The sequence below is a fragment of the Buteo buteo genome, chromosome 4 (assembly GCF_964188355.1).
Source record: "Buteo buteo chromosome 4, bButBut1.hap1.1, whole genome shotgun sequence".
Taxonomy (NCBI): Eukaryota; Metazoa; Chordata; class Aves; order Accipitriformes; family Accipitridae; genus Buteo; species Buteo buteo.
In genome coordinates, this window is record NC_134174.1 from 22,144,509 (window position 1) to 22,157,534 (window position 13,026).

Here is a 13,026-nt window from a genome sequence, read left to right on the forward strand (position 1 = left end):
GCAGGCGCATGGCCGCGGCGCTGCGCGGCGGCCGCCGCTTCCCTCGGCTGCTGGCGCCGGCGGCGGGGCCGGGCGCGGGCCGGGGCGCCGCCATGCAGCAGCCCGCCGCTCTCCCGGCGCGGCCGGGCGGCCCCGAGGGCGGCGCGCAGGCAGGCGGCGGGGGCTGGCTGGGCGCGCTGCGCTTCGACAACCTGGCGCTGCGCTCGCTGCCGGTGGACGCCTCGGAGGACGGCGGGCCGCGGGCCGTGCCCGGCGCCTGCTTCTGCCGGGTGCGGCCCAGCCCGCTGCAGAACCCGCGGCTGGTGGCCATGTCGCTGCCGGCGCTGGCGCTGCTGGGGCTGGAGGCGCCCGCGGCCGACCGTGAGGCGGCGGAGGCCGAGGCGGCGCTCTACTTCAGCGGCAACCGGCTGCTGGCGGGCTCGGAGCCGGCGGCGCACTGCTACTGCGGCCACCAGTTCGGCAGCTTCGCGGGGCAGCTGGGCGACGGGGCCGCCATGTACCTGGGCGAGGTGCTGGGCCCGCGGGGCGAGCGCTGGGAGATCCAGCTCAAGGGCGCCGGCCTCACCCCCTTCTCCCGGTAAGGCCCCCGCGGGGCGGACCGGCCCGGGGCCGGCGGTGGCGGAACGGCCCGGCGAAGCTCCGTTTCGGAGGAGCGGCGGCCCGCTGCGCGGCGGGCTGGCTGCGCGGGGGAGGACGGGGACGGGCGCCGGCTCCCCTGCCCGCTGATCGCGCTAGCGGGGTGCGTTTCCAGCTGGTTTTGTGCCGAGGACCGTCCCCCGAGGCAGAGGTCGCGCCTGAAGCCCTCGCTGTTGGGGCGTTTTCTGTCTCCCCTGCAGCAAGTGTAATGCTTAAACGCCGGAGCGGAAGGTGGCAGAGTTTTCCTCTGGAGAATAAGACTAACTGCATCTCCTTCAGGCGCTGCGTTACTCCTGTCCCTGGTTAGCCTCCCCTGAGGTTTTTCCCCCTTTAGGAGGATGCAGACTGTTACTCCTGTCCCTGGTTAGCCTCCCCTGAGGTTTCTCCCCCTTTAGGAGGACGCAGACCGTTACTCCTGTCCCTGGTTAGCCTCCCCTCAGGTTTTTCCCCCTTTAGGGGGACGCAGACCGTTACTCCTGTCCCTCGTTAGCCTCCTCTGAGGTTTTTCCCCCTTTAGGGGGACGCAGACTGTTACTCCTGTCCCTGGTTAGCCTCCTCTGAGGTTTTTTCCCCCTTTAGGAGGATGCAGACCGTTACTCCTATCCCTGGTTAGCCTCCTCTGAGGTTTTTCCCCCTTTAGGAGGATGCAGACTGTTACTCCTGTCCCTGGTTAGCCTCCTCTGAGGTTTTTCCCCCTTTAGGGGGACACAGACCGTGAGGAAAGAGGGGACGGCAGTGTGTCGTGGCCACCTGGCTGCTTGCTGCCATGTTGTCCTCTGGCCCGCGCAAGTGGTATCTGAAATGCAGGTGTTTGCTCTGTTTGTGCTCCTGGTCCCTCTGCCTGCTGCCAGCAGTGCCTTTCCTCCATCCTTCCCAGCTGTGGGAGGGAATGGTGGAAAAGCCCCCAAAATGGCATACTGACCAAACCCCTGCAAGGGATGGGTATCTTCACTAGTCAGTTTAGCCTGCGCTGCTTTACATCTTCCAGGTCATTTTCCCCACTTGCATTTCCTGTATTATCTGTTCCAGCTGTGCGCAGGCTGGCTGACACCTTAGTTTCATACATGTGGTGCTCTGAAGGCCTTCTTCAGGTCTGCGAAGGTTAAGGAAATCACAGTGAAGATCCCAGATACGGTGCTAGCGTTGCAGGTCTGTGCTGGGCAGCAATCCTGCTTGCCTGTGGCTTCTGAAGTGCTGGGAATGTGGGCTGAGAACCACCCGCGCATGTTCCGTTTACTTGGTATCTATTAAATGAGCTAGTTTGCTATTTGCCGTCCGTTCAGGATTTTTTTTAATGCAACTGCCATTCGTGCCCATATTTAGCACCTATTTGTAGATTATTTACCCAGTAAGTTCCAAAATAATACTATTTTTCAAGAGGCATAACCGTAGCCATTTTATTAAGAGGAAACCAGTGACTTATTATGTAATAAAATAGCTAAACTTGTCCTAAATTTTTTAATTTTTTGAAAGACACTATTGCGTCAGTAAAAACAACAGAGTTAATGATTAGAAGGGATATGTGTAACTGGAAGGTTTATTTTCTTCTGCTATGTGTGGTCTTCATTGCAAGTGTGTTGTGTCCATCTGATTGAACTTTAACAGAAGTTGGAAGGTTCAGCTTTTGTTCTCAGATCTCCCACTACTTAGTTGTGCAACTGTGGACAGAACATGTCACTTCTGGGCTTTTGTTTCTCCACTGCCATGGGGGAGACAGGAGTTCCTGCCTTTATAGCCTGAAAACTGTCCCTGTCTTCTTGTTGCAGACAAGCTGATGGTCGGAAAGTCCTGCGGTCAAGCATACGGGAGTTCCTGTGTAGCGAGGCTATGTTTCACCTAGGAATACCAACAACGAGGGCCGGAACGTGTGTGACATCCGACTCGAAAGTCGTCCGTGACGTATTTTATGATGGGAATCCAAAAAGTGAAAGGTGTACAGTTGTTCTGAGAATAGCTTCTACGTTTATAAGGTAGAAGCCTATTTTGTTGGGTTTTTTTACTCTTTTAAAACACAATTTTAAGTGTATTTTCCTAACGGCAGCATTTGCATGTTTCTTGTTCTGGAGGCTTGGAACTCTTTTGTCGGACTGTAGGAAGCTGCTGCTCTTGTCCAGCAGGTGGGATGAGCTGGTGTTTTCGCACACAGACAGATAAGCACTAAGGATGCTAACCTGGTAGAAAGAAGAACTCAGTTCTGCAGACCTCAGAAGAGATTTTTCATGTTTATGCCTGCACAGAATACATGCTTTTTTTCATATTGGCAGTAGTGGTGGATTATAGCTCTACTCTTAATTCCAGAGTAGTGCTGATGTAGTACACTTGGGTATACTTTCCCTGCCTGTGAAGTGTACGAGGTTCCTGCTCTGACACAAAACGTTAGGAGTTGCAGAAAGTTGCATGACTTATTGTAAGGTAACAGAATATTAGAGGAAGGTGAGGCATAAAGAATATGGGCATGCATGTGTATATATGTGTGCATGCCTGTGTGCGTGTATATATTTACATGTGGAAAAATCTTACATGCTTGATGTACAGTCTAGTATTTTAAATAAGTCCTGTTCCTGTATGTTTACTGAGGACAAGAATTTTTCTATAGAAGTGGTTGTAAGAAGCTTTAACAAGCTGGTCTCCAGTACTGGCTGGGGTCTTGATCTGTCAGTGTAGTTACACGTGGATGTATGCGCTTCCTTGCGTTGAATCACTGAGCCTCGCTAGGTTCAGTGTAGGAGTCTTGCGGGTCTTTTCTCTCAGTCAGTTGAAGGATTGGTGTTAAACTCAAAGAGATGATGTGGTGTTATTGCAACAACAGTTAATGTTTTTACTACATGTAATATCAAATGAAGTTAATAGTATCAGATAATACTAAAACATGTTTGCATTGTTTTAAAACAGATTTGGTTCTTTCGAAATTTTTAAACCTACTGATGAATACACAGGACGCAAGGGTCCCAGTGTTAACCGAAATGATATTCGAATACAGATGCTTGATTATGTGATCAGCACTTTCTACCCAGAAATCCAGGAGGCTTATTCAGACAACAGTATTCAGAGGAATGCTGCTTTCTTCAAAGAGGTAAGAAAGATCAGGTTCTCTTCATAAATCCATAGCAGTCATCTTCAGGAGCTTCATCTGCAAGCACAGATCACTGTAGTCAGTTAAAACCTTGTATCATCCGATTGCCTGAGCTGTTCTTTTCTTTGAAGAAAGTGCTCCTGATAGAACTGCTTATTGATGAAAGCCATGTTGATATCGATCAAATCAATGAAAGCAGTTTAACCTTCTTCATAACAAATCATGATTTTTCTGCTCTGGGAGAGCTTCCCAAGACTTGTCTCCTTTTGCTGAGAGTGTCTTGCACTATGAGGGGGAATTCTGGCCCTGACTGTCAGATGATGAGTTGATGGTACTTACAAACACTTGCAAGGCATCGTCTTGCAAAATGCTGAGAACATTAAGTCACTTTCTGTCTCTCATTTTCCAAATTACAAACGGGAATGTTGACTGCAAATCACTTTTAACTTTAGGCTTTAGAATTGAAATGTTTAAAGGCAGTCAAGCCCTGGAAGGGCTTGCCTGAGGAAGTTGCAAAACTTCCAACTTTGGGAACGGTAAGATCAGGTGAGATAAATATGTCTTGGATGTGGCATAGTATTGGGTCATTTTGCAGTGGCCCAGAGGAGAGGCTGGGTGACTTCTGAGAGACCCATTTTCAATTACTGTATAAATTTAGACCTTAACAATTACTGGAGATCTATTAAAAAAAAAAAATCAGAAAAAAACCCTAAACATAAAAATCAGAACTATAACATCAGTAAATCTAGAATTACTATATTTGTCTTCGAAGTAAAACATAGCTAAATTAATTGATATCTGCACTTTATCTCCTGAATATACCTTTTGCCTCACTGTTGATATTGTATTGCTATTCTTGACATTGAATTTCTATTACTATATTCCTTTGTCTCAGTGAGCAAAGAAAGAATTTGGGGTAAGGGAATAAGGTGCTTCTCTGTGTTTTAGTGATTAGTAGATAGTAATGCTACCCTTGCAGAAGGGTTCCAATTTGAAAGTACTGGAGAGCTATAATAAAGGCTCCTGTTTGGATCACCTGAAGTTCAAATAATGTTACAACCCAAGTAAGAAGTTATAGCTAGCCAGTAAACAGAATAATTAAAAAAATACCACAGTCTAATACAGTTGACTAGTCTACGTAAAAGAAGTTGTGTAGCTTTGAAATCTGAACTGATCTGGTAGGGACTGAAGGAATGGCTGCAACGTGATGCGTGTTCATAACAGACCAATAAGAGGTCAAAAGGCAGGCTTAAAGTCTGACATTCTCCAGATTTTGTGGGCTTTGAATTTGTGGGGGTTTTGGGTTTGGGGTTGGTTTGTTTTGGTTGTTTGGTTTTGGGGGTTTTTTTGTTGTTGTCTGTTCTTTTACTCTAACACAACCTGTGCATACTTGCATTAGTTCTTCAAAAGCAAGCTGTGGCTTGGTCCACCACTGGGTGCCGAAGAGTTTGACTTCTCTGGACAGGCCTTTTGCATTTGAAGGATTGGAGTTGATGAGGAGAACTGTGGCTTGTCACCCGCTGTGTGCATGTCCAGCTCTGTAGTTGATGGCATGTTTACTTTCTGATGGCAGAAAAGTCATGGGACTTGGGGATTTTTGTGGACGTGTGTGTGTGCCCAGTCCTACCTCCTTCTGCTTTTGGCTGCTTTTCCTGGCCCAGTTACTGCTGGTTTCCTCCCCCCAGTACTCGCATCCTTTCCTTATTGCCCCTGTTGCCATTTTTTTTATTTGTTTGTTCTCCTCCTGCCTGTGCCTGTCTGCGCTCCGTGCCTCTGCTAGCATTGTCTCTTCACGTTTTCTCTCCTCCTTAGTGCAGACTTCCCATATCTTTCTCCACCTGAAAAGCACCCCGGTCCCTTACCTAATTTGACAAACATGTCCCATCTTTTTTAATAGCGGGGAAGTGCTGTCAGCTCAACTCTTAACGTGCTTTATCTCTCTTTTTGCACTGTGGGAGAAACAGAGGGAAAAAGTACAAGTGAATGCATTTGACAGCACTGTCTAGAAAGCAAACACCATTATCTGTACTGCTCAAATAATTTGTAGGTGTTATTTAAATGAGCATGTCCTTGAGATGGTGCTGTTATTTATATATACACCATACTTGTTTTCTAGTATGGCTAGCAGTAGAAAAATGTGATCAAAAAGAATAAAGGTCAAAGTGAGTGCAAAGCTGTCTCTTTCTAATCAATGTACCCATCTTTGAGTGGTGCCCAAGCTTTAATTGCTTTCAGGTGTTCCTCATTAGCAGGATTTCTTTTTTACCAGAACACTGGCAATGTGTGATGCATTCATACAAAAACATCCAGCAGTCATGAATTGTCTTACTGCTGGAGTGCTTTCATCCTAACTCTGGTGGCCAGGATTTTTTTTATCTTTAAGTTTTACCATCTTCCTGGCACAGAGGCATTGTACAGGGTGTTTCTCCCTTACTGGTTTATGGCATGTCAGTAATCAGTTTTGGACACATGTACCTGGCTGCTGACTGCCCTGTGAAGTGTGGGGAAATGGGTAAACTACCTAATATGAGAATACTGTAAAGAGTAGGAAAAAAACCCAAAGTAGAAACATGGGATCTCAAGGTGAACCGGAAGCTTCTGTTCCAAGCATCATTTGGGGGTTTTACTACCTGTCAGATTATCCCAGGGCAAGATTTTTCTAATTTTTCTTCCTTACCTGACTGCACATGTTTAAAAAACGGAAAATGGAAAAATTCTGGGTTTGAAGACAGAGGCATAAAGCTAACATTTCCTCTGTTAACTAGATTGTTTTTTAAACCTTAATAAAATACACTTGCACTGCTGCCTGGAGAGAATAGTTGCTTAAAATTTCTGTACATTGGGAAGGTGAGTGATTTTAGCTATGAAAGTAGTTTGGTTTAAAAGTTTTAGCTAATGGCTACATAAAATTTCTACTTGCAGCAATTCAGTAAAGTAAATGCTTAGGCTTATTTAAAAGCCAGGTTAGGTTCCTGAATTTTAGATTCCATAGGGCATATCTAGTGGTAATTGACAGGTGGGCTAATTTAATTAAATAACTAGAACTATCTTAAAATATTACAGTATTTATTTGAACAATGGGGCACATGCAGTGATTGCAGTCAAGGATTCTATAACAATAACTCTCAGTTAAGTAATGCAAAAACTCTGATGAACCATGTATTCAGTGAAGAATTAAGAATTCTTGAAGAATGAAGAATTTAAATTAAGCATTTAAATAAAATTGTCATTCTTGGAAGATTTTTACTTAACCTTGTAGCTTTTTTCCACTCTCAGCAAACTGAGGGAAGTGCTTGTCAGTGCTAAAACTTGTTAGCAGGGAATAATTTTTTTGTGTAAACCACTTAACCTTCCTGTAAATCACTCCTATATACCCATTAAACCAAAAGACTAAATTTACATTGGGCTTTGTTGCATATAGTTAATTTTATTCCTTAGACTTCGCTTATGTTTTCTCCTGCCTGTAGTTAAAGGGTCTTTAAAACTAGTAGTAAACAAAAGAATATATTTGTATAATAACTAGAATAGCAGGCAACTCTGGTGTCAGTTTACCTTATTTCAGCCCTCTGCCTCCCTCCAGTATGTTTTAAAGCTGTCTAGTTGACTTGCAAGTCAAGCACGGAAGGAAGGAGGAGGAGGCAAACAGGGCAGACCAAGAAACGGGGTGGTTACTAACAGGAAGAGAGAGGCAAGCTGTCCTTCAAGATATTTGTGTGTATGGCATACTGCCAGAATCTGCTTCCATTGGAGCTGTAGAAACATCAGTTCAGACTAGGAAATGCTGGGAAATACTTGAATGTGTTGGAAATACATTGTGTTGAAAAAGAAAGAAAAAAAAATTTCTCTTTCAGATAACAAAACGGACAGCGAGATTGGTTGCTGAGTGGCAGTGTGTTGGGTTTTGTCATGGCGTGCTGAATACAGATAATATGAGCATAGTTGGACTAACCATTGACTACGGCCCTTTTGGATTTATGGACAGGTCAGTGTAGCATCATTATTTGAAATGTGCGTATGTATTTGCTATGGAGAACAATCCTGATGTTCACGATTGTTTTAATATTTTAACTCTAAAGTAGGTTTATGAACTCTCTTTACAGCAAAGTAGATTGTTAGTTCTAGCTGTCCTGTAATTCTTCTTTTCAGCTTCTTTTTAACTGTATTCACAACATCTCTTAACTGTTAGACTGTTCTTGTAGCCTTTGGGGTTTCTCAGTGTTTGAGAGGGCAGGAAAATATGTAATGAGGTAACTTTGGGAAAAGAATCCAGAAGGAGTGTTCCCTTTTGAATTTTTTAGTTTCCTAGAGGAGACTTAAATGGGAAAAAATAATACTTCTCACAGTACCGGTGTCCAGATAACTGGAAGAATGCTAACTATTTCTTCATTTGTAGATATGACCCTGAGCACATTTGCAATGGTTCTGATAATACAGGGCGCTATGCTTATAACAAGCAGCCAGAGATTTGCAAGTGGAACCTGGGGAAGCTTGCTGAAGCTCTAGTTCCAGAGCTGCCCTTGGAAATAAGTGAACTCATCCTAGAAGAGGAATATGATGCAGAATTTGAGAAACATTATTTGCAGAAGATGAGGAAGAAACTAGGCCTAATCCAGCTGGAATTAGAAGAAGATAGTAAGCTGGTGTCTGAACTCCTAGAAACTATGCATCTCACAGGTTGGTGAAGACCACAGAAGGTTATTATTTAATAGCCCATCAGTATCTATAATCAACCCAAAATGTAGTTTATATCTTGACCTTACAAGAAAGCAGCCTTGCGTAACTACATTGTCATCTGAGAGAAGAACAAAAGACTGAAAAATAATTATTTTCTTGTGAACTGTGGGGCGGTTGTTGCATTATACAGCGCTCCCCTATTTCACATCGGCACACTCGCTGAGGGAGCAGTTTATTTGCCTCTTTAGAGCGGTGACCTGTGTAATGCTGCGGGGGGGGGAGTTAGGAAGGAGGTATGGGATTTGTCTTCCTGCTGATTTATTGGTTGCATTACTCATAGAATTCACTTTTTCAGGGGGAGACTTCACAAATATTTTCTACTCACTGAGTTCATTCTCAGTAGACTCCAATCCATCAAAATTGGAGGATTTCTTAGACGAGCTTACAAGTCAGTGTGCTTCTGTGGAAGAACTGAAAGTTGCTTTCAAACCGCAGATGGATCCAAGGTAATACTCTACTTAAATGCTTTTGGGCTGTGCTTTTAGTTTCACTATAACCATAATGAACTCTGCATGCTATGTAATATTTGACTAATTTTAAATTTGGAAATCTCACTGTTAAGTAGATGCATCATGATCTACAGCAGTGCAGTTTCTTGTGTATTTTGTGACTGGTGAATGCTCAGCAGCAACTTGCAGCAGTTGGCTCTTGGGCTAAAGCTGTCTGAGCTTTTGTTTGGTCCTTTTTTTTTTTCTCTCCCCTGTCTCTGCTGACTAAGGCTGTGAGAGTGCCAGATAGTGAAGTGATACAGAAATATTTTATAGAAGAAATGGATTTGAACAGTAATGCTACTGTGTTCTGCCAATGTACTGTCCGCAAATAATGACTTTCAGCCACCAATGTTCTGGGCTAAGTATAACCTAAATGGACACTTCAGGCTCTGAAAACTGTGTGGTGCTGTCCATGTCCCATTTGATGGGCCACGTTCTGCAGTCCAGCTACTCTGGGCGTAGAAAAATAGTAAGTTTTGTTCAACTGCTGCTTATAACAGTGACTGCAGCAGTTTTTTGCTTTTTGGAGCGGTGGAAAACTGAATGAGTGTGATCCATTAATTTGTCACTTTTTTTCCTAGCATTTTTCCAGATGGGGGAAAAAAATTTAAGTGGCAGTATTTTGGATACATTTTTTCCCCTCTCTCTCGGTTTAATAAGTGTTCCATGAAGATAACTAACCTACCAAATTCTTCAGCTTTTTCTGTGTGTTGATATCACAGTTCACAATTTGCAGAAGGTAGGGAGTTAAGAGAATGGTCTGGTGTGAAACTTGTTCATACAAGTTTGGTGTTATGCCAAGATGGCTGGCTGTAGCCTTTTATCATTTTGGAGATATTAGCGGTTATTTAAGTTTTTGTGATGATACACTAAAACGAAAGGCAAAGAAATTAAGGAGGTGGATAGTGCTTATTTAATTGGTTGAGATTTCAGCTACTTTGAAATTGTAGGCAGATATCATGCAATATGAAGATAACTCATGTGATAGAGATTAGAATTTTTTTTTAAACACTGCATTCAGTCTTGGAGGAATGTGAAAAGTAGCTATAAATCATGATATGGATATAAAGCTTTGGAGGGGAATAGTACTGTGTTAAAGTAAGTGCATAACTGATTTTTTTTTATCACAGCACTTGGATATTATACAACTGGGCATGCCAGATGAATGAATCAGATTTGGATAGTACTTTATATAAACTCATAAATCAAAGCACCTAGGTTATGTCTGCTTACTAAAAGTAGGAAAATCTGATATAAAGAGTTGTCTGTTTTGAGGACAGGGAATAATGTTTCTTTTCTCCTTTGTTCATAAATGCATTCATAGAAGGAAATGAAAATACTTAGTTTATTTTGATAAACTGCAACTTACACTCTTTGTTTTTTTTATTTTACTTTATGCTGTACTGCAGTTATTAATCCAGGAAAAATAAAAGTTAGCTAACACAGTATTGAAAAATAAGGTGAAGCTACTGTACAACACCAGCTAACATAGTCAAATGTAAAAAGATACAACCCTAGTCAAACTCACAGCAAAACAGCTGGGATACTGCTAGGTATTTATTAGAGCAAAGCAGTTCTCGTTCTTTGGTTCAGACTGGCTAACTAAAAAAAATTTAAATAAGCAAACTGTTGTCTCATGTGACCTAAGTGAGGTGTCTTTCCCCATATCATTCAGGTTTTTATTAGTACTGGTAAGATTAGTAGGTGTTAGATCCTTATTCTGCATGCTGTTACAGTATTAAAGTTAGGAAAAGAAACTAAAAAAAAAACCCCAAACTATGGATTCTGTATTATCTTGATACGTAAGTAAGATCAAACTCATTTCAAATTCCTTTCAAAGTTCCCAGGGTATTTTGATGAGAATTGTACATCTAAACCCAACTGTTAATTCTGAAAATCTACTGTCTGCACTGTATGTACCACAGGAATGTGAATAAATGCACTGAATGAGGGGGAAGGAACAGTAAAATTAGCATAACTTATAATAAAAAATTGTTCTGTTAATTATGAATTACTGTTATTTAACCTCTCTAGTGAAATCATAGGTTATTGTGAATGTTTTCATATCTACTTTATGGTTGCAAAAAGATGGTTCTTGACAGGCAGCTCAACTTTAATGTGTTTGTTCCTTTTGTTCCCAGACAACTGTCAATGATGCTAATGTTGGCTCAGTCTAATCCTCAGCTGTTTGCATTAATTGGAACAAAAGCTAATATAAATAAAGAATTAGAACGCATTGAACAATTCTCTAAACTGCAGCAGTTAACAGCAGCTGATTTACTCAGCAGAAATAAGAGACACTGGAAAGAATGGCTGGAGAAATACAGGTAAGGTTTCTCAGTATTCATAGCTGTGTATTTTATTTCTGCATTTTATTTGAGAACAATGTGCCTGTCTCACAAAAAAAACCCTGTCTCAAAGTATATAGACTGGGAGGGACATGGGGGGCATGCAACTCAGAATATTAACTACTGCCAAGATCAGCATCTCTGTTGCTGTGAAAGTTCAAGGGCATCTTTGTATTTTGTTTACTAGATTTGGGGGAGGCGTGAGGGTATAGAAATCACCTAGCATCAAATCTAGTATTAAAAGTGCTTCAAGAATGTTGATGTGGATTCTAGCAGAGACTAATTTCAGTTGTGAGCTTTTAAGTGCTCAGTAACTACTATTTTATCCTTTTAAATTTTTTTTCTGAAAGAAAAATCTATGTATTAATACAGAAAGCAAGTAGAAGTATTCTTAATCAAAGACTAACTGTAAAAGAAATCACGGCCAGGAAAAAAATGTCCAGACTATTCTAATAGGCATAAATTAAAAACCTAAAAACTTAGTGTTAGCAGGAGATTTTTTTATAAAGAAAACCCCTTAGCAGAGCATTAGTTGTTTCTGCTGTGTGGATTAGACAGGACTCCTTTCCTCACATAGCTGCCTGTGATCTTGTTCTCCAGCGGGGCTGAGAGTTTTAGCAGGTGTTTCTGCTAAAAGGTAGATCAAACTGCCTCAGCTGTATTGCATCTCTTTACTTTTCTCAGACCATCAAACGCTTTAGCCAATAAACAAGTGTAGAAATACTTAAAAGACAAGATCTGCATGTGATGGGTTTTGCAGAGCAGTGCAGGACAGGCCATGCACTGGTGTCTCAGTCTGACTTCTCCGAGAATATGCAAGGTGTGCCACTTCCTTGAGCCTTGTCAGGACCTGCTGACAGTCTGTAATGCTGCTTTTAAATGAAGTGGCGTTTTGTATTCTGTTGCGCTGTATTTTATAAACTGAGAAGATTATAGGCGATGTGGTATTTATTAAGAACTGTGAACTAAAGATCTCAAGGCAAGGAGACATCTCAACTCTTACATGTGATTCTTGATCCAAACCAGTTGTTTTCACTTGCTTAATTTCAGAGTCCGTTTGCAAAAAGAAATAGAAAGTGTTAGTGATGCTGATGCCTGGAACACTGACCGTGTGAAGGTTATGAATTCAAACAATCCAAAATATATCTTGAGAAATTATATTGCCCAGAATGCCATAGAAGCAGCTGAAAATGGGGATTTCTCAGAGGTATGCTATTGCTACTTAATATCTCTCTAGGTTTGTGTGGATGTGTAGTGGTGCTGTTGATAACTGACATTATGCTAGGAGAGATTCACTCTGGCATCTCAGGCAGTAAGGGGACTGGGAATTTACTGTACAGAAGGTCTGTATCGTTTTTGAGGGAGCTGTAATTTTAATGACTGCAGAACAAAGAAAGGAATGGAAAACCTGAATCTGAACTTCACCAGCTTTTGTAGGCTGATCCCAGGACAAGACACTTACCCCTGCTTTTACTGTCTTCAGAATGGTGTTCACCTTGGGAGGCAGTTGGGGATTAATTCATACTTGCTCCTTGCTGGGCTAAGTGTTGTCTTTTAAAACTTAACAGCTCTTACCTGTGGAGTTCAGCATGTAGATTTTTACATGCAGAATATGGGAAAATTAATTTATTTTGAGAAATGGCATAAGAACTTGTATTTTATACTTGCATTTCAAGTTATTTGAGCTTGAGTTCCATACAGATACAAACTCAGCCAGTTATGATTTTACAGTTTTCAGCTTATT

At 42.2% G+C, this 13,026-nt stretch overlaps 1 protein-coding gene across 5 annotated transcripts in view; it reads left to right on the plus strand.

The window, feature by feature from the left end:
- SELENOO (selenoprotein O) overlaps positions 1-13,026 on the plus strand; it is a 24,389-nt gene continuing 11,363 nt past the window's right edge. For all 5 annotated transcript variants that reach the window (XR_012650035.1, XR_012650036.1, XR_012650034.1 and 2 more), the window contains exons 1-8: positions 1-577; positions 2,403-2,606; positions 3,529-3,709; positions 7,561-7,691; positions 8,103-8,383; positions 8,739-8,889; positions 11,076-11,261; positions 12,333-12,489. Coding sequence is in view for 1 of the 5 variants with exons in the window: in XM_075024953.1 (XP_074881054.1) it covers positions 9-577; positions 2,403-2,606; positions 3,529-3,709; positions 7,561-7,691; positions 8,103-8,383; positions 8,739-8,889; positions 11,076-11,261; positions 12,333-12,489 (1,860 nt within the window). In the remaining 4 variants the exon portion in view is untranslated. The remainder of the gene's footprint in view (positions 578-2,402; positions 2,607-3,528; positions 3,710-7,560; positions 7,692-8,102; positions 8,384-8,738; positions 8,890-11,075; positions 11,262-12,332; positions 12,490-13,026) is intronic.